Consider the following 27,512-nt stretch of genomic DNA (forward strand, 5'->3'; position numbering starts at 1 on the left):
GTTGCTAGTCTTCATTTCTCCTTTTGCAACACTCGTTTTACAAGCCTCTCGTGTCCCTCTTGTTCTGCGCGTAGGCATTGTTTGAACTCTCTTCATAGAGAACCCATTTCATGCTTCTGGTTGCCTTCATATGCTATCTTTAGTCTAACTAGTCTTTTGAGAGAGATATGTTGATGCCTCACAAATGTCATGCAGTGACACAGGTTTTTTTTAAAAGTATTTTTCCAGTAATGTGTCATATTCTAAACTTGACTCCAGCAGCTGCCAATTATGAGAGTGTTACTTAGGAAATCCTCACAGCTCTCACTGTATAACTAAAATTTGGGTTATTTTTCCCTTTGAGAGGTAACATCAGGGGAGAAGGCTAAGAGCTTTCGGGGTGGAGGCTGACTGCACCGGTGCTCGGGCGGGGCTGGGCTGGCTGACGGCACCAGGACACCGCCAGCAGCGATGCCGGGCACCGCTTTCACAGCCGGCTCCGGTCTATTCCCCGGCAGCCGGGGCTGTCGGTGCAGCCCCTGCCGCCCGGCAGCCGCCGACCCTCCCTGGACGGGGCCTGCTTGGGCCTGACGGGTCCAGCCCGAGGGCGGCGGCCGGCGGCTCCCTGCGCTCCGGCCCGGGCACTCCGGCGCTGCCCGACCCGAGGGTGGCCGGGCGGGGCCGGGGCGGGCGCGGGGCAGGGCGGGAGCGGACTCCCTTTCCCAGGGACGCTCGCGGGGGGGCGGTGCGGCCCCAGGAGCCGACCGGGCCCGGGCGGGAGCGGCGGGACCCGAGCGCGGCGGCCAGGCCCAAGGGGCGGCGCGGAGCCGGGGCGCAGCCGGACGGCGGAACCGGAGCCTCCCCTCGGCCCGCGGCGGCCCTGCTGCAGCGCCCGCCCCCCCGCACATCCGGGCCCTCCCTCGGGCAGGCCCCTTCCCGGCGCGGCGACTCCTGCCCGGGCCCGCCCCTGCGCGCCCGGAGCCGATCGCGGCCGAGCCCCGGCGCGGCCCGACGCGATGCTGCGGTGCATGCCGCCGCTCTGGCGCTGCAACCGGCACGTGGAGGCGCTGGACCGGCGGCACTGCTCGCTGCAGGCCGTGCCCGAGGAGATCTACCGCTACAGCCGTTCGTTGGAGGAGCTGCTGCTGGACGCCAACCAGCTACGGGAGTTGCCCAAGGTGAGGCCGCGGCCCGCCGCGGCCCTCTCGCACCCGGCCGCTGGTCCGGCCCAGCCCGGCCTCGGTCCGCTGCGGTCCGGAGAGTGCGGCCGCCGCCCGGCCCCGCGGTCTCGGCCCGGCCTGGTGGGGCTGGAGGCCGGTGGGGCCCGGCCCGGCCCGGCCTGGCGGGAGGCCGCCCCTTTCCGCCGTCCTCCCGGGGCCGCCTGAGGCCGCCGGCGCCTTCTCCCCTCAGCTGCCTCTCGGTGGCCCGTGAGCGGAGCAGAGGAGCGCTGCCCCGGCCTACTCGGTCCTGGGAGCAGCCTCCTCCCGGCTGCGCCGCTTTCCTTCCCCCGTGTCCTCGGTGGGTAGCGCGGCTTCGGTCTGTCCGAGCCCCGGCCGACTTCTCCGTGCTGCTCGCCGAATCCGGGGCCGGGCAGCGGAGCAGTGGGGCTGCCGGAACCGGCGGGGCCGAGCGCCTCAGCTGTGGGAGCGGGAGTCGCGGGTGGGTTTCCTGCTCCCCACGGGGAGCCGGCGGCCGTAGACGCCCGGCTGGCTCGTCGCAGCTTGCCACGGGAAGGGGAGCCCCTCGCTTCGGGAGCGCCCGCTGCCTGGCCGGTCGGTGGGTGCCGTGAGGCTGAGCTCCTCTGCCCGATACAGGGGTCTCCTGCTCGTGAAGGAGAAATGCTTCACCTAAATCAGTAGTCCTGTGAGCCACACTTATTGCTAAGGAAAGTACAATGTGAATTTAAAAACTCTGGTTTAATCCATAAACCACAAAAGCTATCAAATACGTTTATTAAAAGTGATAGAGGTGCTTTATACTTATTATCTGGGACTTCAGCCTGCACTTGCAGCTTCTTCCACAATTCTGTTTAGCCACAGAGCTCTCTGCACAGATAACACTGGTGATAAATCCTTAGCGTGCTGCCCCACACCATGCCAACATGATTTCTGTGTAGAAGTAGAGGACTGGAGATCTGCTCAGCAGACAGCTGCTGGCTTGATCCAGACATCTCTGACTCCCAAAGGGTTTGTTTTCACAAGGCAGGAGTCTTGGGTACGGGCCGAGCTGTTGTGTTTGGGCCCTAAAGTACCATTCAGCAGGAACTGAAACGATGGTGTTCCTGTTCTGCTGGGTAATCTGGATTAGGATTGGGAGGAGGATTGCATAGGACGCTGCAAACAAGAACTGGAATTTGAACCTGCCTCTTGGGAAGGAGAAGGCCTTAAGACATTACTGGATATAGGATATTCTGGAGGAAGTTTTACTGCATCCCCTGTGGAAGTTGTACTATTTTTAAAAGGTTAAGTATTACTTGTGCCAGAGAAAGAAAGTATTTGACTCTAGCTTGTTTGGATAGATGCTTGTCAGTGAATGTAGACTAAGTCACCTTTTTATTAAAAAAATTGAGAAATAGGTCATTATTTTTTGTTTTAAAGTTTCTCATTGAATTACTGACATGTTATGAAATTTGCCATGAAATCTGGAACAAAACCAAAACATGCAGACCAAAACCTTGGTTTTGATTCGGGCCGAAATAATTTGGTTCAGTTTTGTTAAACTGTACAATTTATGCATTCCTACCTAAACAGATTCTCTTGTATAGAAACAGCAGATTCTTGATCTCCTGATGTGTCTAATATTTTTGCATTCTCTCTTTCCTGCTTGTCTGCCTTTGAATTACTGTGAGCCAGGCTGCTTGTGGGCTTCAGTTGTGAGGGCACATCATTCAGGTATGGAGACACTAGTGTGATACTTTATCAGCTCTCTTCTGTCGTGTCACTTGGGATCTTGTTATACCTTAGGCGGGGATATTTCTCAAACTACTGGAAAATGTGTGTTATAGGCAGGTTAGGACTCAAGAATGAGTGTAAGTCTTTTTCTGCAGAGGAGGCTAATTGCGATATATCTGCAGTGAACTTGCCTATCCTTGCGCAGCTCAACTCCTTTGTATCCTGCTGAATAGTCACAGTCCTACCTTGTGTTTACATAGAAGCCGTTTGGACTGAAATACTACTGGGTTTTGGTTAGCTTTTGAAGAGCATCTTTTTGATTATGAATGCAAATTTTATACTGACATTTTATTTAGTTTGTGATCGGATAGATACAATCCTGCCTGTGATAGCAGATACTCTGCATCTGTCCTAAGCACTGTGTCTCCTTCCTGTTGTCACCTGAAGAGTTTGTATTAGTGAACATTGTTGTTTAACTCCAGGTGTTATATCTGTTCAGCTTGGGAGCATCAGAGCTCTTGCCATGACCTGTCCTGGGAGCACAGGTTCCTCTCTGGTATTTGAGATTCCCCAGATGTTTAGACTTTTCTGGCTAGGAATTATCAGAAAAACAATAGAGACCAGACAGATCAGGTTCTGGTCCTCTAGTCTCAAAAGAGATGTAGTAAAGTCAAAAGAGGTGCAGAGAATGGGGAGCAGGAAATGGCGTGATCAGACCCAATATGCAACAGCTTTTGCACAAGGAAAATAAATGTTTACAAGATCTCTTCAGTCTGAAAAAGATAGTGCCATTCCTCCGTCAGATGGCAGAGTTCTGGACTATCACAAATGGCCTAGAGGGAGTGAACAGGGAGCAACTGACCACTGTTTCTTCCTGCACAAGCACTGGGGGGCATTAAATGAAAATGAAAAGGGTTTAGGTCAGAATAAATAAAGTAATTTTTCATGCAAAGTGTAGTTAAACTGAAGTGTGGAACTACTTGCTGTATGATGTGATGGATGCTGAAAGTTTACATGAGTTTGGGAAAGAAGTGGACCAGTTCACGGAAGAGAAAAAAACCAAAAATTATTATATAGAAAGACACCATCTTGCTTTTTGCTGCATATCCCAGGAGACACTTAGAGGAAGTATCATTTTGGACTTGCTGTACTCGCACTCTTCTGTATCAAGTACTATCTGCGGCTGCTATGGGCTTTCTCCAATTGTGCTGAGTATCAGCCCATCCCCAGCAAAACCTAAATGTCCTCTCCCTCACAAGCAAGGTGAGCATCAAATATGTGCAGCTGGGGAACAGGAGGGGAAACAGGCAGAGCACCCCTGAGTGCCACCTGCTCCTGAAAAAAGCCAAGAGGCTGGTGGATGCTGCCTAGAGATGCTCTGCCCTGGAGACACGTCAGGAAGAGTAAGCAGGAATAGGCCCCACAGTCTTTCCCCTTTCCAGGCCCCCTACCCAGTTTCCTCCAGCTGTTTTGACCTAGTATGTGCCCTAATGTTTTATGCTAATAGAACTTACGTGAGCGGTGAAGAGGTGCACTTTTTAGTCCCAGGCACGCAAATCACGTGAAGGAAGGCATTATTAAAGGATATTACCATTGGGGGCCATGTAGGTAGGGACAGATACTTACTCCTGCATTAGGTATCTGCATGTTATACAAGGTGGATATGGGATGAAAATTGAAAATAAATTTGCCTTCCACCAGGGAAAGAGAGGACAGCAATACTCAATCTGGGCATGTATTTTCCCTGAGGGAGGGCAATGGGAGAGGTCTTTGGTTGGGGTAGGGAGGATGCTTTCCATTTGAGAAGCCCTTCATGGAAACGTGCCTTTTGTGTGTGAGAGAGAGAGAGAGACTGGGAGGAGGATTTGTGTGTAACATGAAGGAAGATGGGGAGGAAGGAAAGTGTGTTTCACAAAATAGAGCTGCGTGTACCCATTCCTTGGGAGAAGGGTTTAGAGGAGGACTGCTGAGATGAGCATGTAGGGGCAGGAGAGGAGAGCAGCAAATGGAGATCAGTGAATGAGAGAGTATATAGAGTCTTTGGCAGCAAGTTTGACCAGAGCAAGTTTGTTGTTAAGTGCTCAAGCAGGGGTTTTGGGGAAGGCTTCCATGTGGAGGTGATTTTTGAAGCAAAAGAATGGAAGGGCAGCTGGCTTTTAGAAAGGTCATCTTGTTTTACAGTTAGCAAGCAACTTCCTTTGAAAATGTTTGAATTTACCTGATTCGTCTTCTGTGGGTTTTCTTACCTAGTGCCTGCTACCAGGCCATGTCTATCTGACTTGCTTTTATTTGTCTTTATTCCACTTGTTCCAGAGTCCAGAAACAGTGGCAAACTCTTGCTCTTACTGTGGCACCATTTTCTTCTGTACTTCCCATGTCCCCTTCTGCTGCTGCTTTGCTCTTGATCTGATTAGGTGATCTGCCTGCCTCCTGGCGTTTCCGAACGACACCACTGCCCTTTTCTGAACACTGTCTTCCAAGGTGTAGAAGCGAGTGGTTGTTTCTCTCCTTCCTACAGTGCCAAACACTCTTCTGTCTGCTCTTGCTTTTTTTTATTTGTCCCATGTGGAATCTTGCCTGTTTTAAGTTCAGATGTCTCATTATGGTGGCTATACTCTGGTTGTTTGAAGTAATAGATTAAATCTGTGTTAGGAGCATCTGCTACCTTGTTACAGAGATTTGCTGCCAGGGTGATACAGCATGATTTTACGGAAAATGATGAATTCCATTTGAGAAGTTCCCTGTGCTCTTCATGAGGGTCTGAATTCCAGAGGAGGAAATGCCTTGCTCTGTGCTGACTTCTGCTCTACCTGGCTTGCATAAAGTGATTTCTGCAGGGCTGTGAGTGTGTAGCACACTACAGCAGCAGGGTAAATAGCAGGTTCTTCAGCTAGGGATATAGCCCTGCTAAATTATAGCTGCAAAAACCACCTGACTCATTTAGTCCACCCTCCATGAGCACGAGAGGTGCAGGTCTCACCGGAAAGGAATGAACTCAGTCTGGAATTTGGAGGAGGAATTTGGAGGTGGCAGACAGAGCTGGTCACAGCCCAGGAGTGGAGTGTGATCGACAGGGATCCAGAGGCTCTTGCTGGGTTTTCAGAGGAGTGCTCAGATTTGGCATATGGTAAGGCAAAAGGGAGAGGTCAGAAGAAACCTGGGTGGAGCAGAGATCGTAGGACCTGGTGTAGGAGGAGGAGAGGGTGGAGCTGAGTAAGGACTGAAAATTATGAACAAGTCGATGCGGAGGAGGGAGGAGACATCTCTTCTGTGTCAGCAGGATTATGCAGAGGAACAGGCTGCTGGAAGGATACCTGGGTTGGGGGGGGGCAGGCTGAGGGATCATGCAGAGAGGGGAAAAAGGAGGAACTTGAAGAGCTAGCTTTGATACCAAGTATTTGAATAGTGGTAGTGCTGAAGAGGCAAGCCTAGGGATGTCTAGTGCAGGGGGTTGCAGTTTCTCTGCTCTGCTTTTTCCTTACCAAAGCTCCCATGATAAATTTGGTCCAGTGCAGAAAACTTTTTTCCTGCTGCTCAGTGAGCTGTTACTAGCTTGCACTGAAAGTTATGAGAGGTGGACACCTGACTAGAACACCAGAGAGAGGAGGCCTGTTGGGTCCAGTGTAGATTCCTTCCTGTTCTGGCTTGTTGCTATTTGCATCTTGGCGAGGGCATTCCTGGGCTGGTAGAAGCAGTCTGGGTTTCAGTGGTTCCTCCTGTTTGGTTGCCCTTGGCCTGGGGCAAGAGCATCGGTGTCCTTTGTCCAGAGCCTGGGATCCTGCTGCACTGAGCAGGGTGAAACCTGAGCGGTGTTTGTCACTTTCCCAAGACAAGGTGGGGCCTTGCAAAGCTAATTAAGAGCAGCTTTTAATTTCCTAGCATCTGGGGCCTGCAAGGAGGATCTTGGGTTTTATTTACTTCCATGGAGGAGTAAAGCTGCTCCTTTTAATCTCTCTATGCTAATAGCCCTTCCCTGAGAAAGTCGGGGAACCACAAATCATTGGTGACTGGACTCCTTCGTGGTTCACCATGCCGTAAGAGACTGATCCAGCTTTGGTGCCCATTAAGGCTTGAGTGTGGGGTGGGCACCTTCTTGTTCTGTATGTGAAGTCACATCACAGACTTTGTCAAAACTGCAAGCTGCATGTGTTCAACAAAACCAGTCAAGAAACTGGTTTCACTTGATTGTTATGAGACCTGTGCACAGAGTTGGCATGCCTCTCTGTTCCTTCCAGGAGTTCAGGAGCTGTATGAGTTAATGTGTACAAATGGATGTTGTTTTGTTTCTCCAAAAGCCAGGTATTCTGGATGTGCTGCTGCCCAGAAGTTGAAATAAATGCAGGCCATTTCACTCTCATTCTTTACTCCCTGTGCAGTAACTGACTGTCTTATAAATCCTGGGTGGTGACTAGGGGGATTTAGGATTTGTGCTGGAGTGGTAGTAGCTGAATATAGGCCTAGTTATGGAAAAAAGAGCTAATAAAACTCTTGAACATACAAACAAGAGAACAGGAAAGAGGAGCATGGAAGTGATTTTATGCTTTAAGGTCTACAAAGAAGAATTGACTATTAATATTCCTCTGTGAGCTCCAAGGTCTGTGGTCAGCTTCGTTGTTGGACAGCGTATAGGTGTGCTGCCCTGTGTGGATCTCAGAAGGAGCTCAGGTCTTGGAGAAAGTTCAAATGAGTGTAACAGTGAGGTAAAAAGGCATACTAGTTCAGTGAAGCAAAGAGTTCGTAAAGATTTAGGTGACTGTGGCCTAAATGGTGGTGTCTGTCACCAAATCTTCCTTTGCACTGGCTTTGTATGACATAGGGAGGTCATCAGTGAAAGCACCTACTCAGTCTTTCCTCTGGGTTCAACTGACCCAGCTACTATAAACCTCTAGATATGTCTCTGTTGTGTGGTTAATAACATCATCCCTGTCTTTGGGTGTATTGGCTGCTACGTTGGCTGCTTGGAATGAGTTTTCACCTTTGGGATTCCTCCTATTCCTTGGTGACAATTACTGGCATAGGTTCACACCTTCTCTTGCTCATGTTCCAGGATGCTGTCTCTAAAACATAAACGTGATATCGCAATGGCCCTACAGAGCATTTGCGCATTTCCTGATCTGCTTGCACCTGTAAGATCTCTCCTTATTCCCTTTGGCTGTCGTCTGAGTATCTGCCAGGAATGGCTTAGGTGGTGTTTCATTGATGATCAGGGGTAAAGGCAGGACTAGGTTAACCTCTTTAGGTCTCCTCTGACCTGTTGCGTATGTTCCCTGAATATTCCTGCATTTCATAACCTTGTTTCACTGTCTCTGTGATAGAAACTCAGATGAGGCAGAGAACAGTGGTGAAAGTCCATGGTGGATGGTAAGAAGCACCGCGTGTTGAGGCAGAGGGGTGTGATGGCCTACAGAGCTCTTGCATTGCAAGGTTCTCAGCGGTTTCTGGCTACTCCTTTTTCCATTTCTAGTTCAGGGCATTTAATGGTGTATGTCTGAGCTGTTCCTCTGGGAGCTGCTTTGGCATCTTCCTATTCTTTGTACTTTTCCTGTTCAGAGGAGTTGTTTGTGTCTTTTGTGTCTGACAATCTCCTGCTGTCTCCTTCCACACAGGGACACTTAACTCTTAAGACTTGTCCAGTCCCCCAAATGTCCTTCCATGAACCCCGAGTGTAGTCTCTGCTGTAGTCTGAATACCCTTCTCTGTACCAATTAATAGACTCTCGTCTGCCTTGTCTCGGTTTCCCAGTTTCAGGTTTAGGGCTTATTTGTTGGGGTTTTTTTTTGTTTGTTTTATGGTGCCTCTCAGTGCCGGAGATGCATCTGTTGTATAAACTTATAGGGTGATATGATTTCCGCCTCAAGAAAACACAGTCCTATTTGAAACAATGGGAACAAGTTATTGTATAACTCTTGGCATTTTTCCCTGTTGCTAATATTTGTGGCATTACAGATAAGTAAATTACTTTTTTATAATTGCTAGTTGACCCTTCTTTGGTCAGAAGATGGTTTAGAAGAAGAGAACTAGATTGACGGGTCAGGTCCCTTGGTTATGCTGCAGGAGGCCATTCCTGCGGTGCTGGTGTGCCAGGAAGGGGGCTGGCTGGGGAGAGATAAATGGTAGGACAAAGGGGGAGAGGTCTTTGAGTAGTACTTGGGGTGTGTTACATTTTGCTGCTTCACCTGTAGCCAGAACACTGTCTCATGAAATGATCTCAACAGGTCTCTCCAGATTAATGCTTTTGACTATTTCAGTGGAAAATGCCACTGGATGCTCTGTGTCTGCCACAGGCATTGCTGATGTGTCGGTGGCACTCATCCTTTGGACTCCTCCCAGCCCACTGTACAGGACTGGGGTGGAGGTCGCTCGTGCTCTGCTTTCAGTAGAGGGCCCCTTTGGTTACGTAGTTGTAGGGTGCTGCTTTTGTGTTTAAGATGCAGTCTAAGACCATGAATTGCCGCGGTCAGTAAAACCCCCCAAACGGCTCTTTGCAAGAGTGAGGTGTTAATTATGGTGTCGTGATCTAATTGTGGCTTGGGGATTTCCTTTCTGTGGCCCTGAATAGGTTCGTCGTTTCATTTGGACCACAGGTTCCACTCTGCTCCTGCGTGCTGTCCTCCGGCAGTGCGCTGTCTGCAGGGGAACAGTTGCTGTGTCCGGCCCCAGAGGGGACTGCATTCCTCAGTCCCCTCTTAGATGCCTGGGAAGAAGCAGCTGGTGAACGTTTGCCTTGGAGACAGCTTGCTTTGTCTTAGCTGGAATGTGTTCCTGATGCTTAAGTACTTTTATATATTCGAAATACATTCCTCAGGGCCTGATATGTGGGGTTAAATAGTCGGAAATCCGTCCAGTCTGTGTTAGGGAGGGCTGTGTTGCTGTGTCAGGCAGCCAGGGAGCAGCCTGCATGTGTCTAGGGTCGGTCTCCTCCCCGGCTCTGAGCTCCGGTGTGTGGGGGGGCATGTGGAGCCGCTCAGTGTGTTCAGTGTGCTCAGCGCTGCTGCCCTGCCAGGAGCTGCCCTGCCTCGCCAGGCCCGTCCCGGCATCTCCTCCTTGTCATAGATCTGCCTGAGGTGGGCAGCCGAGGACTGTCCCCTCCTCCTGTGCTGTGGGGGCAGACAGGGAGGAGACCCCCCCTTTACTGTCCCTGCTGAAGCACAGGGAAGGTGGCCTGCCATGGCAGTCTGGCTGCAAATGTGAGCTTGTCCAAAGGCTGCTGTGCCTGGTGTCTGGCTGCTGCAGAGTATCAGCTGTTTCTCTTTGGGACTCTGTGGAGTTGCTGCCTTTCAGGTGTTTGTGATTATGTGCTTGGGGCCAGAAGAGGCTAAAGCCAGTTTAGTATCTGTGGCAAATGTTGTGAGGAGTGGAGAAAGAAACACGGCTGTAGTTTGAGTCAGTTATTTGGGAACATCCCTTGTTTGGGATGGTAAATGGGTCTGTATCCACTGCCTGTGGTTGTGTCCTACACCTGCTGAGGTGGGTCAGACTGAACTTCTGGGTAACTGGCATGGGGCTCTCTGAGGAACGCCCAGGTGTGAGGGTCTGCCTGGGTAGTGATAGTGGTGCCCTCCCTGTGGCACCTGGGCTTCCCCACGGGGGCTGAAGTGCGGCTTCTCCACCGGAGCTCCAAACTGATCTCTCATCTCTCAGCAGCTGCAATCACTTTTATGACCTCTGCTACTGTTAACCATGTTAGCCTCACTGGATTTCAGGTGGAGCGATTCTTCTTGAATCTAGCTATTTCGGGAATATACATTGCTTGGGTTGTTTCTCTCGATACAGGGAAAGGCATGTCTTGAGATCACTGCTCTGGTGATGCAACCTAGCGCTAACTGGAGGCGCCTGGCTCTGCTGGAAGTGGACTGATTCCTGCACTGCTACAGGAGCTGTACAGCCTCTGGGGCTGGTGTCCTGCCCGAGCTGCCCTGCTGTGGGATAGAAGTCTTCCTGGTTCTGTGGCGTCACCTGTGAGGTGTTTGGCTTTGAGCACAGTGACTTGGAAGGTCTGAGTTTAACCTTAGAGCTGATCAACTCCCAAGTGTTTTGCTTTGCAGTTTTTGCTTCCAGCTTCACTTGAATCTCTCTTGTACAGCTGGCTTTCCCCAAAGGCAATCCCACTGCCACAACCATCAAAGATCAGCTCTTTCTTTCGTCACAGATGTAAAAGGAGGGACCCCCGTTCTGTTCACGCTTCTCCTACCTGTAGGTCTCTGAGACTGGAAAGGCAGACATGCGTGCTCCTATGTGCTGACGGCTTTTCTGCGGAGCACACAGCAGAGTCTCTGCTTCCTCCGTGGGCAATTCTTAAGATGTCAAGCCCACATTTAACCAGGAAAACGTGAATGAAACACAGAGCTCAAATGCGTGATCTGGTTTTGCTGTGAGCATTTCGAGGAGCTGCCTGAGCTGCTGCATTTCACTCCTGACCGACATCTCCTGCCCATGGTGGCAGAGTCCTGTGCATTCGTTCTGGTTGGGGACAAACACAGAGCTCTGCTGTGTGCTGCTGTGAGCCCAGCCTGTGATGGCATGGGAAACCAGGCCCTCTTCTTGCTTGTGAATCACCGGGAGAATTGTAATTATTTTCCTGCTACACAGTCTGATCCTGCCTCTAATTAAACATGTGCTGTCCTGCTGAAGGCGGTGGGACTGTACCAGCAGGGTTTGACAGTTGGACTTGAAATTCTCTGAAGAGTAATGAGGTGTAAGGAGGACCTGACTTTATCACTGGCACTTCTAGGATCGGAAAGGTTAGCAGAACCTCTGCCTTGGATTCCCTTAGCCTGTGTTGGAGGAGAATTAACGCAGCAGGCATGGTTGGTGTGCTCAGTCCCTGCAGGAAAATCACCTGGTCTCTGGGCCTTTGTCTTGGAGGCAGCCTGGGTTGTCACAGGTTGTTTTTGAGGAAAAGGAGGTGTCTGAGAGCCACTGTTTGGCTAGCAGAGCTTGGGAACACCTTGATAGTTTTGGCTGCAGAAGCAAAAAGGTTTTGTGCAATTCCAGTGTGAAGGCTGTTTACACTGTAGACCAGTTCCTGGTCTCCAAATGTATAAATTGTCACCGCCTTATTTCAGAGACATTGGCCTATGTGTAAGATCGTTGTGGCTCTACAGTTGTGTAAGCTGGGTGTCTGACTCCTCTTCCTCTGGCACATGTCCTGCTCCCCTTCAGCAGTGCTGCAGCCATCTCACCTTGAGAAATGCCCCATCTATATGAGGTGTTTCATTGAAGCCTGCTCACAGCATGCTTGGTTGAGGGCAGAAATGTCCCTGATGGCACTTGACAGCTGCCCCCCTCCTCTCTGCTGTTTGTAGCAGGTCCTGGTGCCAAGGCAGTCCCTGTGAGCTGCTTGTGCTGCAGAACAGCGTGGCTCCTTCTCCGGAGAAAGTGGTAGAGGAGCCCAGGTCTCTGTTTGCCCTCCTCCCTCCCTCTTGGCCACCGTGGAGATGGCTCTCCTCCAGGTATAGACGGGCAGCCTGGGGGCTGGCCATGGGAGGAGAGTAGCAAGGTGATGCTGGGGAACAATGACTCCTGTGTCCTAGTCCCCTTCCACTGAGACTACGCACAGTGCCTTTGGCAGGGACTGAAGTCTGGGGTGTGAAACGGGACGGATGCCTCTATATTATATGCTTCACACGTATGTCAGTGTTGTGTGTCAGCATGGGGAGTGTGGAGGGGATCTCCTTGCTTAAGCAGCAGCAGGTGAGGGGAGAGGAGGAGTTTGCCTTGGGTAGGCCAGAAGCCCTTTGGCTGTAGCCTCAGGAAAACAAAGATTCAGAAAAGAGGCATGAAACTAAGCTGGGCCCTGGGGCTGTCCTGGAAGGGGAGAGCAGTCTGCATGTAGAAGTAGTCAGTGTTTTCCAGGTCCCAGGCTTCAGCACCTGAATGGCTTTCTCTGCTTGCTTGGCTGTGAAGATGCATCTTTCTGCATGTGTGGTGGGAGCTGTAGGACATACGGGCTTGTGTTGCCATTGTGTGAACCATGGATGTGTATAGAGCTCTGGCCTTGTTGCAGGGACTCTGTGGCCGTGATTGCTGCAGGCTGGATCCCAGCGTCATGGGCACCAGCAGTCTGCATGGGAAACTTGATGGTCTTGGTAGATCTGCGTCCCTGACCCTGCTGTACGTCATCAGACTGCTTGGGTCGTTCCGGGACTGAAGCCCTTTCCCTTCTTCCTGCCAGAGCAGTGGGGCCAGCTCCACCGTGCCTCTTCTGAAGAGCCAGTGGTGGCAACATGGGGGTGGCTGGGTTACCTGGCACTGTCTGCCCCACCAAGCCTGCCTGGCTCTTTGGCCATTAATCCTATTTGGGGAATGGTTGGCTTTCCAGGCCTGCCTTCGGGATTTTGTTGTTTCTGGGAAACGTCACAGTTGCGTGGTAGCTCAGAAGGTTTGTTCTGATCCTTTTATCCATTGTCCTTTCTCCTTTTTTAATTTTCCATGTCTTGATCTGACTGAATAAGTGAGCAGGGGGAGGAAGCAAGGCTCTGCTAAGCATTACTCTGCAGCAGAAAGGAAGCCCTTGGGGGTGGTGTCCAAATTCCCAGCATCACTATCCAAATACTGTGGTTCTCCAGGCTAACCTAATAGCTCCATTAACCTTTTTTTCATGTCCTGGGGCTTTGCTGCAGCCTCAGTACTGATGCTGGGAGCTTCACAGATAACGAACATCAACAGTCAAAGAGGCAGGATTGAGGTTTGGAGAAAGTATGTCATGTCAGCAAGCTGAAGAAACGCAGCTTAGTTGGAGGCATGCTGATCACAGAGAGGAGGACGGAACCTCCTCCAGACGTTTTCTGGGGCCCCTTCTGGACAAGAGACTGGGCTTGCAAGGGCCCTTTATGACTTTGCTGTGTATACATGCTGTGTGTGACTTTGCGTGTACTGGATTGTTGTGCTGCTGTTCAGAGGGACCTTGACAGGCTGGAAAAATGGGCCAATGGGAGTCTTATGGAGTTCAACGAAGGGAAATGCCAATTTCTACACCTGGCGGGAAATAACCTCATGCAGCAGTACAAGCAGGGGACCGACCACCTGAAAAGCAGCTTTGCAGAAACACTGGGGAGACCCGGTAGACCACAATTTGACCAGCAGTTAGGAAGAGCATTACCAGCAGGTCAAGGGCGGTGATTCTTCCCCTCTGTTCTGCTGTGGTGAAACCACATCTGGAGGACTGTGTCCGGTGCTGGGCTCCCCAGTGCAGGGAAGACGTGGACATACAGGAGTGTGTCCAATGAAGGGCCACAAAACTGATTAAGAGACTGGGGCATCTGTGATCTGTGGAGAGGCTGAGAGAATTGGGACCGTTCAGCCTTGAGAAGTGAAGGCTTAGGGGGATTTTACCAATGTGTATCTGATTTCAGGGAACAAAGGAGATGGAACCAGACTCTTCTCAGTAGTGTCCAATGGCAGGACAAGAGGTAACAGGCACAGAGTGAAAGAGAGGACTCTTACTTTTTTAATTATTATTTTAATGGAAGGGTAGTCAAACACTGGAATGTGTTGCCCAGTGAGGTTGCAGAATGTCCATCATTGGAGATATTCAAAACCCGAGTGGACAACCCGAGCCCTGGATAACCTGCTATACCTGACCCTGCTTTAAGCAGAGGTTGGACTAGCTGATCTTGAGAGCTGGACCTGCCTCCACGATGCAGACTGCCTTTTTGAGTGAACTGCTATATTTGGAAATCTACATCCCTCACTCACTGTGCTGCTGCATACTCCTTTGCAGTTTTGCAGCCATTGGCTTTCTAGACACTTAATTTAGCTGGAAGCTCTGTGCTAGTGTCCATAGGCAGTGAGATGCCTGCCTCATGCTGATCGAGGCTGTGTGTGAAGGCAGTGGCGGCTGGCTCCATTCTCTCTTGCAGAACTGGAGGCGGCTGATGCAACCAGTTTTGGAGTTGGACAGTCAGAGTTCCTCTCATAATGAATGAGGAAGGGTTACAGGGCACTCTCAGACTTCTGTCTCTACTCAGGAGTTAGGCATCTCCTTCTCTTAATTTTGACCAGCACCACCTCTAGTGCCACCCATCTGCATTACTGGGGAGCAGTCATGACATGTTGAGGATATGAGGCCAGAAGCTCATTTCTAAATGAGGTGGGTATTTCCTCCTTCCTGGGTTCACTCGACTTTCCCATGTAAGAATTCACCATTGACCAAAGCTGGAGCTGTGGGCTAACCTGGCTTATAAATTAAATGCAGACAAAACATTTCTGTATACTGAACTCCATGGGATCGGGGACTTTTGTGCTTTTGCATCTCACTGGGTGAGAAGCTCTGCCAAGTGGGTGTCAGGCATCCTTACATGATCAGTGTCCTAGATCAGCGGGTCTCAGCATCAGTAAGTGAGGCTTAGGACTTTCTCAATACACAGGTATTTCAGTTCCTCAGCAGAAGCCAAAGGTGAATCTGCCAAATGGAGCCTGTATTTGCTGCTACCAGTGTTTCTTGTTTTCATAAACTGGCTGAGCCTGTTATTGTTTCTCTGGATAACCTCAAATAAAACCACAGTGTGCTGTGTGGAAACATTCCTTGAGTAGGACTGACCTAACCATTGAAGATGAGAGCTATATGGTCAGGATGGCTCTCTGCTTGGCTGGTTGTAATAATACGGGTGCTCAGGGAGCTGGCAGATGTTATTGTTGTGCCACTCTCCATCATCATTGAAAGGTCATGGAGAACAGGAGAGGTGCCTGAGGACTGGAGGAAAGCCAGCATCACTCCAGTCTTCAAAAAGAGCAAGGAGGAGGACCCAGGAAACTACAGGCCAGTGAGCCTCACCTCCATCCCTGGAAAGATGATGGAACAGCTCATTCTGCGGGTTATCAATAAGCATGTGGAGGAGAAGGTGGTTATTGGGAGTGGTCAACATGAATTCACCAAGGGGAAATCATGCTTGACCAATCTGATAGCCTTCTATGATGGTATGACTAGCTGGGTGGATGAAGGGAGAGCAGTGGATGTTGTGTACCTTGACTTCAGCAAGGCTTTTGACACCGTCTCTCATAACATCCTCATTAGCAAGCTTAGGAAGCGTGGGTTGGATGAGTGGACAGTGAGGTGGGTTGAGAACTGGCTGAATGGCAGAGCCCAGAGGGTGGTGATAAGCTGTGCAGAGTCTAGTTGGAGGCCTGTAGCCAGCGGTGTGCCCCAAGGGTCAGTGCTTGGTCCGGTCTTATTCAACATATTCATCAATGACCTGGACAAGGGGACAGAGTGTACCCTCAGCAAATTCGCTCATGATACTAAGCTGGGAGGAGTGGCCGACACACCAGAAGGCTGTGCTGCCATTCAGCGAGACCTGAACAGGCTGGAGAGCTGCGCAAAGAGGAACCATATGAAATTCAGTAAGAGCAAGTGTAGGGTCCTGCACCTAGGGAAGAACAACCCCAGGTACCAGTACAGGTTAGGGGTTGACCTGCTGGGAAGTAACACTGCAGAGAAGGACCTGGGAGTCCTGGTTGACAACAAGCTCTTCATGAGCCAGCAGTGTGCCCTCGTGACCAAGAAGGCCAATGGTGTCCTGGGGTGCATTCAGAAGAGCGTGGCCAGCAGGTCGAGGGAGGTTCTCCTTCCCCTCTGCTCTGCCCTGGTGAGGCCACATCTGGAGTACTGTGTCCAGTTCTGGGCTCCCCAGTTCAAGAAAGACAGGGAACTACTGGAAGAGTCCAGTGGAGGGCTATGAGGATGATGAGGGGACTGGAGCATCTGTCGTATGAGGGAAGGCTGAGAGACCTGGGTGTGTTTAGTCTGGAGAAGAGAAGACTGAGAGGGGATCTGATCAATGCTTATAAATATCTACAGGGTGGATGGATGTCTAGAGGAAGGGGCCAGACTTTTCAGTGGTGCCCAGTGACAGGACAAGGGGCAGCGGGCACAAACTGGAACACAGGAAGTTCCATCCGAACATGAGGAAAAACTTCTTCCCTTTAAGGGTGACCGAGCACTGGAACAGGCTGCCCAGATAGGTTGCGGAGTCTCCTTCTCTGGAGAGATTCAAAACCCGCCTGGACGCCATCCTGTGCACCCTGCTCTAGGCAATCCTGCTTTAACAGAGGGGTTGGACTAGATGATCTCCAGAGGTCCCTTCCAACCCGTACCGCTCTGTGATTCTGTGATTTCAATTTGAAGCTGACACTTTTTTTCCTTTGCAATGATGATAGTTTTGACTGTTAAAGCAGTGATTCTGCTCTGTTAGCCTGATACTTTTCTGTTATAAAATTACTCCAGAGGCAGTGGTCTGAATCAAGAGGCTCATTAACAATTGCACTGGGATTTCATCCTTTCTTACTTCTGTATATATCATCATATTTCAGTATTGATGTGGGTCTTCCAAAGTTGCTGAGGCATCATTCGTTGTTAAGACAGAAGTAGTCTTTCCAGTTTAATTGTGATTAGCTCGGCCTAGCTGACAAGCAAGTGTCGTGTACTGTAACAGCTTGATTGTGAAAGGTTTGCCACAGTCAGGGGTCTGCTAAAGTTTTGATGGCTCTCTTCTGTTGTTTATATTGGTTGCACACTTCAATATTTGCCTGACAACAGCAAAAAGGGACATTTGAGGCTTTTTATTTGGTTATGCAAATAGGCCTGCGAGTTTGACTTCATGTTGTATGTACTATTGTTGGCAACGTTCTTTGTGTATTGTACATGGCCACCTCCTCTTCACTCTTCCTGTTGGGCATTGTGCTAAAGGTGCTTGACTTTCATCCTTGGTCCATGTATTCAGAGTTCAGCTCCTCGCAGGGTCTAGCACGGTGCCCTGGCATCATGGAGGGCCAGCAGCACCCTGGATGTACCAATAGGAGCACACCCAGAGACTGGGGGAGTGATTATTATTCCCCTCTACTCAGGACTCCATAGACCATGCCTCAATACTGCATCCATTGTGAGGCCCACAATGCAGGAATGGCTCTGCCGAACTGATGTGAGTTCAGGAGAGGGTCCGTAGGGTGGATGGGGGCTGAAGCACTTGCCTTGACAGGACAGACCACAGGAATGACACTTCTTCAGCGTGGAGAGCTGGAGCTTTGGAGGGACTTCATAGCAGCCTGCCAGTGTGTACAGGGAGGTTATCACAGAGACAGAGCCTGGCAGGGTATTGAGAGGAGAAGCAGCACAGGGCGTCATTGAATGAGGTGGTTCCGTCTGGGTACAAGGAAGCTTTTTTCACTGTCAGAATTAATTGGTGAACCCAGGGGCACAGAGGATTTTTGGATGATGGATGTTGACCATCGTTGGAGGTTTTGAAAGACTTGACTAGACAAAGACCTCAGCAACATGGTCTGACTTCATAGCTGAGCCTGCTTTGAGCAGAAGGTTAGATGAGATTTCCAACCTGAATTATTTCATGATTCTGTGATAAAGGTCTGTGATAGAGGAGATGAGCCAGGGGCTCCGGATGCAACAGGAACCAACAGGGTAACTATCATGATTCTATGATATACAAAGGATTAGAAGGATATTACTTCATTGTCCCTTTTGACTGAAAAATCCATGGATCTAGGTTACCTTTTTAAAGAGATTGGAGTAGAGTTTTGTTTCAGAAATTATAGAATCATAGAATCATAGAATGGTTTGGGTTGGAAGGGACCTCAAAGATCATCTAGTTCCAACCCCCCTGCCACGGGCAGGGACACCCTCCGCTAGACCACGTTGCCCCAAAGCCTCATCCAACCTGGCCTTGAACACTTCCAGGGGTGGGGCCTCCACAACCTCTCTGGGCAACCTGTGCCAGTGCCTCACCACTCTAACAGGAAAGAATTTCTTTCGAACATCTAATCTAAATCCACCCTCCTTCAGCTTAAACCCATTACCCCTTGTCCTGTCACTACACTCCCTGATAAACAGGCCCTCCCCATCTTTCCTGTAGGCCCCTTCGGGTACTGGAAGGTCGCAATTAGATCTCCCCAGAGCCGCCTTTTCTCCAGGCTGAAGAGTCCCAACTCTCTCAGCCTGTCCTCATAGGAGAGGTGTTCCAGCCCTCTGATCAGTTTCATGGCCTCCTCTGGACTCGCTCCAACAACTCCATGTCTCTCCTGTACTGGGGCCCCCAGAGCTGGACGCAGTACTCCAGGTGGGGTCTCACCAGAGCGGAGTAGAGGCGAAGGATCACCTCCCTCGACCTGCTGGTCACACCTCTTTTGATGCAGCCCAGGACACGACTGGCTTTCTGGGCTGCAAGCACACACTGCCGGCTCATGTTGAGCTTCTCATCAATCAATACCTCCAAGTCCTTCTCCTCAGGGCTGCTTTCAATCCATTCCTTGCCCAGCCTATAGTTGTGCTCGGGACTGCTCTGACCCACGTGCAGGACCTTGCACTTGGCCTTGTTGAACTTCATGTGATTCTCACAGGCCTACCTCTCAAGCCTGTCAAGGTCCCTCTGGATGGCATCTCTTCCCTCCAGTGTGTCGACCACACCACACAGCTTGGTGTCGTCAGCAAACTTGCTGAGGGTGCACTCGATCCCATTGTCCATGTCACCCACAAAGATGTTGAACAGTGCTGGTCCTAGTACTGACCCCTGAGGGACGCCACTCGTCATTGTTCTCCACTTGGACATTGAGTCATTGATCACAACTCTTTTGAGTGCGACCATCCAGCCAATTCCTTATCCACCGAGTGGTCCATCCGTCAAATCCTTGTCTCTCAATTTAGAGACAAAGATGTCATGTGGGACAGTGTCAGAGGCCTTGCACAAGTCCAGGTAGATGATGTCAGTTGCCCTTCCCTTACCCGCCAATGCTGTAACCCCATTGTAGAAGGTCACCAAGTTTGTCAGGCATGATTTGCCATTAGTGAAGCTGTGTTGGCTGTCACCAGTCACCTCCTTATTTTCCCTGTGCCTGAGCATAGTCTCCAGGAGGGTCTGCTCCATGATCAACTACAGACTGACTGGCCTGTAGTTCCCTGGGTCTTTTTTTTTTTCCCTTCTTAAAAATGGGGGTTATGTTTCCCCTTTTCCAGTCGGTGGTAACTTCGCTGGACTGCCAGAAGATGACTTCTAATATGTTTGCCTGCTTTTGCCTTTGGAGGGACTGCTGAATGAGGATGTTGCATCTGCAAACGTGCTGCAGAGCCAGTATTTCACATTTTTCTGTCTTTTTTTGCAATGTTATAATTTTGTGGAGTGTTTCTTATCTTTTGGCTTATAGTGCTTTACAGGCTCTTTATACCTTTCACTAATTTTCAGCCAATCAGTACATGAATGAGAATAATGACCTATGTATTTCCAATCTGTTATATTTCAGTTGCTCTGCTTTGGGTATTGTAAGAATTTATGCCCCCTGAATCTTATTTACAAGACAATTTTGTAGTAGTTTTCCATCTTACCCATCCCATAACCATTTGCATACTTCAGCAGTATTTTAATTTACAAAGGCTTTCCCCCCACTAGTTACCCAACTGTGGTGTTAATGTATTAGTACACCCCATAATCTTTGTCTTGGGCCTTTTTTTTAATATTTGTGATAACTTCCATCATACTACGAGCTGCCAGAATTCCTGTGCACTGGAGTCCTTTTCTACTAATCAGTGTTCATTCTGTGTGGTCCTTAGGCTTCTGGTATGCCAGGAAACAGTGAAAGATTGCTGCTTTTTTTTAATTCAAACTTCTGTTTTTGATCTTTTATCAGTCAAGTTTGGACACTGAAAGATCTAGGTCATGCAGATTTGGTGATTTTTTTTTTTTTGATATTCAGAAAATATTGAAGTTATGTGTGTTTCATCTTAATACAGACATTCAGTGTAGTGCTAAATTCGTGATTTTCACTCTTAGTTCCAGTAACAAACGTAAAATTAATTTATTCTCCATTTCCGGCATCACAAATGAATCTCTCTTGTGCAGTCTTGCTTTGTAAATTTGTCTGTTGGAGTTAGGAGTTGAAGTACCCAGTTCACAAAATATTGAACTGAAGATTATATGCATCATGTTAGATACAGTGTTTGCAGTCTTATCGGTTCTTGATTACATCATGTTGCTATATTTTACATAATATTAACTGTAGTCCTAGTAGAGATAAGACAAACTTGGACTGCTTGCTGTTTTTTTAAAAGCTTTGCTAGCATAAGCAGGAAGCACATCTGTTTTGCACTTTTAAGTGCTTATTTCTGAAGATGGTCCCATCTCCGAACAGCAGCTGAACAACCAGCATCTGTTTATTTGCTTCAGCAGTGCTGCTCTGCCTTTGCATTTCTATGATGCAACGGCAGTTAAGGCTACTAGACTGATTATGGAAACATTGGTATGCTCTGCTGGCAAAACTGTTTATGCCACTATAGTAAAGGCATTCATGAGCAAAGCAGTCCATCAAGGGAAAGTACAGACTTGTTGGTGTATCTGTGCTTCAGCTAGCAGTATTTCATTGACACAGTCCTGTTGGTAAGGGGTTAATGATGAGGAGTTAGTGGCTGGTACCTAACAATTAACAAGAAGGTTTTACTAGTCATGGTAGACAAGTGGCTTACTTGGATTCTGCTTAACTTTTTTTTTTTTTTTTTTTTGAAATATAAAATCTTAATTCTTGTGTGGAAACGCTGTAATTCTGCATTTGTTCTTTGTGACCTCCACTGATGACTTTTGACTAATTTGAATTCTTATCACATCAAAATATTTTGTTCAAGTCCAGTTTAAGCGAATCTTAAGAAGTGGGATGTATTATTGTTGTCTTGTTTGCTGAATGGAAGTTTGTGCACAGATCTGATAGTAGTCTGTCAGCTCTGTGAAGTTTGAAGTTTTTTGGTTACCTTTTTAGAAAAAAAAAAAAAAAAGCTGGGGGAAGAAAAATGCTGTTTGACTGATACCTTGCTTTGTAGGCTACTTTTCTGTATTTTGGAACATTGTATTTAGTAGATGTCTCCCTGAAGCAAAGTTAATTGGCTGGGAAGAATTGTAAGGTTGTCAGGATGGCATGATTCTGAGGCTTGGTCCACACTGTGTGCATGTAGGTTCTGATTATTTTCAGTAAGGTAGTTAGGCCAGTTACACAGTTTGTTCTGTTAGATTGCAATAAGCTGCATGGATACAACTGCTGTGCCAAAGAAGTGTTATGCTGTTTTGATTTTGATGGCCTAGCTAAGACAGTAAAACTTAGCTGTAGGCAAAACTGAAGTCAATGCTCACAGCTACCAGTTTTAGCTTACGCTAAAAAAAATTTTTTAAAAGTGTGCACATCTATTTTGAGACTGCCTAAAATCTGTAGACAGAAGTGCTAAAAGTTTGGACGATAGATGTTCTGTTCCCTTTGTTATTTTCCAACCTGTAGACTCTAGCAGGTCAACACAATGTCTTGCCTGGAATTTCCTTGCATTCTAAAATTAGGAGAAGGAGCTAGGAAACAATAGCAAATCAAGTCTCTAAACCTCCTGTTCTGGCTTGAACCTTTGTTGTCATTTAGACTTTCACCTACTTCCTTTCTTATTAAACTGATTTGCATCTGATAATTCAGATAAACTGAATTAAAAAGAACTTGTGCTGTTCAGTGTCAAGAGGACTGGTTTTTTCCTCTTCTTTTTTTACTTTTTATGGTCTCCTGTACTGCTTTAGGACATCAGGAGTATGAATTTCATATCACTGCTGTTCATCCCAAAGCACTTCTCCCTTTCAGCACGAGGAGTGATGTGGAAGTATGACAACCTTGGCGTAGCAAAGGCGATGACACATTTTGGAGTCCCTCAAACATGCACCCAGCAGCGTTTCCTGACTGAGACATCTCTGTGGGGAAACTGCAAAGGTTTTGATCTACAGCAGAGAAACTTCTCAAGTTACAGTATTAGACCTCATCATCATCCCTTCTAGTGGGGTGAGCAGCTCACTCTATGGTCTGTGTATCTTTTCATGGTTGTGTTGTGCATCATCTTTGCATTTGTTACCCCTCCCTCATATGGTCTGTATTACTGATCTTTGCAATGTTATGAGTGACAGTTGTGGGTGTCCCACCACCCCAAACCTGAACAAATTTCAATACCCCCACAACTATGCCTGGGGAGGTCTGTTTCAGCAGCCTTTTATGCAGATGGATTACTGGAAAGGCAACTGAGAGAGAAGGTTCAGACCTCAAATTCTTGTTTGATCCTTCTCAGTGTGGTCTGTGTAAGCAGCCATGACTCTCTGGATGTGTTTTCTGATCTGTAAGTAATCCTGCGATTACATCTGCTGCTGCTTACTCTAACGCCCTCTCTGCCTCTGCCATAGGCCAGACAGGATGATTACATGGATTAGAAGTGGCTTCTGTGTGTCCCTTGGTAGACCTGAGTTTGTTCCTAGCTTCATCGCTACTTTCTTTTGCATCACGGGTTGAGTTACTAGCTTCTTAGGGTTTGACCATCTAAAACTCATGAACTGTTAGAGGTGCCTTAGGGCACTTGTCTGTACCGTGGCAGAACCCAAACACATAATCAGACACAGCGTTACTATGTCTGTGTGCAGCACTCTCTGCCTTTTTCTGTTTGTGGGTTATGGGTAAACTTCTTAAAACTGTCTCATTTTCTGCAGTGGCCCAGTATTGTTTGTTTGTTATTCCCAGGCACTCTGAAACAATCTGGGAAATGCAGCAAACAGCGCAGCCTTGGTTTCCATCCTGTCCAGTATCCTATGTCTGACAATAGTTAGAAGCAGCTGCAAGATTTGTTCAGTTGATAATTATAGTATGTTGTGTTTAGTAAACTTACTGAGAGGCTGCTGATGTCTAGAAAGAGTATGATTGATGTAATTTAACATTTATAGCTAATATAATTGACTTCTGAGAACAAGGGTAGGTGTGAAGAAGTTGGATGTTGTTAGACTGAGACACCTCTAGAGGTCCCTTCCAGTCAATGTTTCTATGACTGGTGTTTCTAGAAAGGAATTTTCTTTCCTTCTCTAATTATTTGTTACTTTGGCCCTACAGTTAGTTTACCTGCTCCTTTTCTTTTCTGGTACAAGTGGCACAAACCCTTTCCCTGGGTGTAGGGACCTGTCACTGGCATCCTGACAAAATGTACTGTGCAGCATATGTGTATGACAGCAGGGACAGGACTTTAGTCTGGAAGTCCCCTTATATTTCTCCTTCATTGGCTTCTCTGGACCAGACTCAAAAACTGTAGTGTCTGCTGGCAAGCTGCTTTATAGTGACTTCCTCATGATGCTAGTATTTGAATGCCTAAGATGAACTAGGAACATCCATTTTGTATCCTACAAGGGAGGGAGAAGAACAGTGGGATAGTAGAGATGTTAAATCGTCAAGCTAAACTCATGAACTGCCTTTCTTCTTTCACCCTCATCTCTTGTAGACTTTAATCGGGGTTCTCATCTGTGCAGTGACTGCACTTTGAGGACCTCACCAGGACAGAGGTTATGAGAGAAGGCAGTTGTCTCCAGGGCGATGCTCTGATTTGCCCTGAGGTGAGAAGATAGGTTTCCCATGGAACTGCTGCTGACCCAGTTTTGTTCTCTCCTGTCATAGCCTTTCTTTAGGCTTCTGAACCTGCGCAAGCTGGGTCTGAGTGACAATGAAATCCAGAGACTTCCCCCTGAGGTTGCCAACTTCATGCAATTGGTGGAACTGGACATCTCCCGCAATGGTAAGGTGAAAGCTAAATGGGGAGTGGATGCCCCACAGCCCTGCTTTTCTCAGTGTAGTAGTACTACCCTGTGCACTCGTACTCTGGAAGAGGCAGTACCTTTCACAGTCCCGCAGAGTGATCTCTCGTGGGTCCTGAGCTATGAAAATATGGTTGTTTTACAGTGTCTTAGGCTGTCAACAGTACCTGGTCTCCTATTTTCCACATGATAGGCTCTTCTCAAGCCTCTTTTTTTTTTTTCTTTCACATATTTTTTTCCAGACATTCCAGAAATTCCCGAAAGCATCAAATTCTGCAAATCCTTGGAAATCGCAGACTTCAGTGGGAATCCTCTCTCCAGGTAGGAACGCATATGGAACCCTTTCATCCAGCTGAGAATGAGAGTTGAAATCCTCATTCTCCCTAGCTTTCTCTTGTCTTCATCTTGTAATTGTCTTCCCTTGAAGTCAAGGCTGGGATCACCCTGCATTTGCCAAGACCTGCAGATGCCTGCTGTCCTGACAGGTGGAACACTCAGCATAGGGAAGAGCTAGTGTGTGCTCCCTCTTCTGCAGGGCCTATGGCTTGGATTGATGAGCCTTTAGTCATACTGTTGCCACTGCTGTGAATGGCCAGGACTTTTGCCCTCTTGGAATAAGTTTGTTACTCCCTCCCCACCCCTTCACCCTGGTGCACAAACCAGAATGGATGTGGACTGTTTGTACTACAGAGAAGTAGAGAAAGGCCTCTGTTCTATCCTCTGCTCTCTGTCGGTCCTTTTTGCTCTGTGTCGTCTTATTTATAACTTAGGATGGCCATCCTTTGAACTCTGTGTTTGCATATTTTCCCTGATATCTCAGTGGCCAGAGCTATGTCCAAGAACGGGGCGCTCTGCCTTGTCTCTTCTGTCTCTACAGCTCTTAATCCATAATGTTTTGGGAATTTAAGTGTGGCTCCTCTGCCTTGGTGAACCATGCTTTCAGGCACTGGTGTCTTGGTGCATTGTCTGCCGGGGTCCCCGTAGATGCCAGTCTGACTCCACGTGCCTGCTGCCCTTTGTGCTCCTGGGCAAGCGCTGCCCAAGTCGCCCTTTAAATAGATTTAACTCTCTGCTTCCCTGTTGTCGAGCCAGATTCTGCCAGAATGGGACAAGATTTTCAGTTAGTGAGAATCCCTGTACCACAGGAACGACCAGCACTTCTACACTAGGAGTTATTTGTCAGAGTCTTTTTGTGGCCCAGAGTTGCAAGATGTGCGTCATGAGCAGTGGGGCAGGGAAGCTCCAGGAACTGGATCCAGCAAAGAATTTCTCCTTTTCATGGGTCTTTCCCTGTTCCATTGCACCTTGGAGCTGTTACGATGACACTACTTGGTCCTGGGGAATGCTGCAGTGTCATCTGCAGAAATATCCTTAGATGGGCATTTGGATTACTTGGTAGCCCTCTCTGCTTCCAAGTTTAAAAAGTCACATGGCATAATTTAGTCTGGGATTTGTGTTTAGAGTACGGCAGAGCCAAGTTTGCACACTTGGACGTGTAGTGACTTTGGTGCAAGGGTTTATTGTTGTCTTGGAAATTGGGCATATCCTGGATCAGGAGCCAGGGTCAGAGTTGGTTCCTGCTCTTTTCCTTTCCACGTGTTGATACCATTTGGGATAAGACTGGCTTTTAGGGGATTTAAGTGAGCAATTTAGGGCTTGTTTTGTGCACAGAATCAATGGTGTTTTGTTCCGTCCTGCTTTCACAGGCTTCCAGAGGGCTTCACACAGCTTCGGAGCCTGGGCCATTTGGCCTTGAATGATGTGTCCCTGCAGAGCCTCCCCAATGACATTGGGAAGTGAGTATACCCCTGTTCCTCATAATGGGGAGGAGGGTTGGAAGGGGGCCACCATGCTATTGGGGTGGTGACACTAGCAAGACTTGCAGGGGAAGAGCGTGCCATCCCAGTTACAGCTTGCCACTGTACTGAACATACTGTGTGAGCACCTCTCAGTATTATTCTTCTTAAAAGCCAACCTTTTTAAAAAGGTTCCTTTCCTGGTCTCAGCTGCTTCTCCTCCTTTGGGGGTCTGTGGCACCGGCAAGGAGTGCATCCAGGCTTCTCAAATCCTCTATCTTTCCTTATTTTATGAGTGCCCATTCACCTCTTTCCAAATAGGTGTGGTCTGTCCAATGATGTTGAAATTATTTATGCTGCTAGCAAATGGCCAAGACAAAGCCTGTGGGGCTTTGCCTCTGGGGTACAGTGCCCCTCCCATGGGATTTGGCTTTTGGTGTGTGACAAATTTTATCTTTTTGGGCAGACAGTCCTGTATGTGATACTATGTTTCCTTGTCCTGAGTTTGGGCACAGTGTTGGTTTTTTGCATGATTGTGCAATAAGCAGTCACCTTCACCAGAAGATCCTCTTTGGTTTTTGTTTCCCCTGTCATCTCCATTCATGTGTACGTACTCACGTATATGCATTTGTGCAGGCCATGAGGGGTGGTCCCAAGGGAAGGGATATGAGCATCTCCTTGTATCCCTGAAGCCCTATTCAGTCAATCTGGCTTTCTCGCTCCCTTTTCTCTTGCAGTTTGGCAAACCTGGTGACTTTGGAGCTACGTGAGAACCTGCTAAAGACTCTCCCCACGTGAGTGTCTGTCTGGTGGCTTCAGGAGTCTCCTGATTCCTCAGAGACTTGCTGTTTCTGTAGTACAGGCTCTAGCACTTTGCTTGGGAGGGCTCAAAGCTTTGCATAAATTATCTGCATCTTGCTGGATTTCTGTAAATTGTGGTGAGGAGGGAGAGAGATGGTACAGGGCTTAATAGCAAGGAAGGATGTTCAGAGTCTGTACTCATCCTCAGTGTCAGGATTGATTTGGAATAGACAGGGTTCCACAAGAAAGCTGCTTGAAATGGTGAGAACCATTTTTCCTGGAGAGGAGGAGCAGATGACGGAGTCTTTTGGAAAAAGAGGGAAAAATATATTCATGTGGGTAACGGAAGAACTCTGTATACTGTGCAGTTCATAATTTGAAGAGCAGCAGAATACGGCTGAAGATATATTTTGCTTCTGAAATCTCTGTTTTCTTGGGTATCCCTTCTGATTGTTCTGGTTGAGCAGTGTGTG

At 48.3% G+C, this 27,512-nt stretch overlaps 1 protein-coding gene across 40 annotated transcripts in view; it reads left to right on the forward strand.

Annotated features, from left to right (window-relative positions):
- Window positions 1–721: 721 nt before the first annotated feature.
- Window positions 722–27,512, forward strand: part of SCRIB (scribble planar cell polarity protein) — a 113,426-nt gene continuing 86,635 nt past the window's right edge. For 39 of the 40 annotated variants that reach the window (XM_075743104.1, XM_075743103.1, XM_075743117.1 and 36 more), the window contains exons 1-5: window positions 877–1,157; window positions 24,306–24,423; window positions 24,685–24,763; window positions 26,149–26,238; window positions 26,976–27,032. In XM_075743104.1, the coding sequence (XP_075599219.1) occupies window positions 996–1,157; window positions 24,306–24,423; window positions 24,685–24,763; window positions 26,149–26,238; window positions 26,976–27,032 (506 nt within the window). In that variant the 5' untranslated portion in view covers window positions 877–995. Of the gene's footprint in view, window positions 1,158–24,305; window positions 24,424–24,684; window positions 24,764–26,148; window positions 26,239–26,975; window positions 27,033–27,512 lie in introns of all 40 variants that reach the window. The other variant, XM_075743118.1, reaches the window with a different exon arrangement.

Source organism: Balearica regulorum, chromosome 2, assembly GCF_011004875.1.
Source record: "Balearica regulorum gibbericeps isolate bBalReg1 chromosome 2, bBalReg1.pri, whole genome shotgun sequence".
NCBI classification, from domain to species: domain Eukaryota; kingdom Metazoa; phylum Chordata; class Aves; order Gruiformes; family Gruidae; genus Balearica; species Balearica regulorum.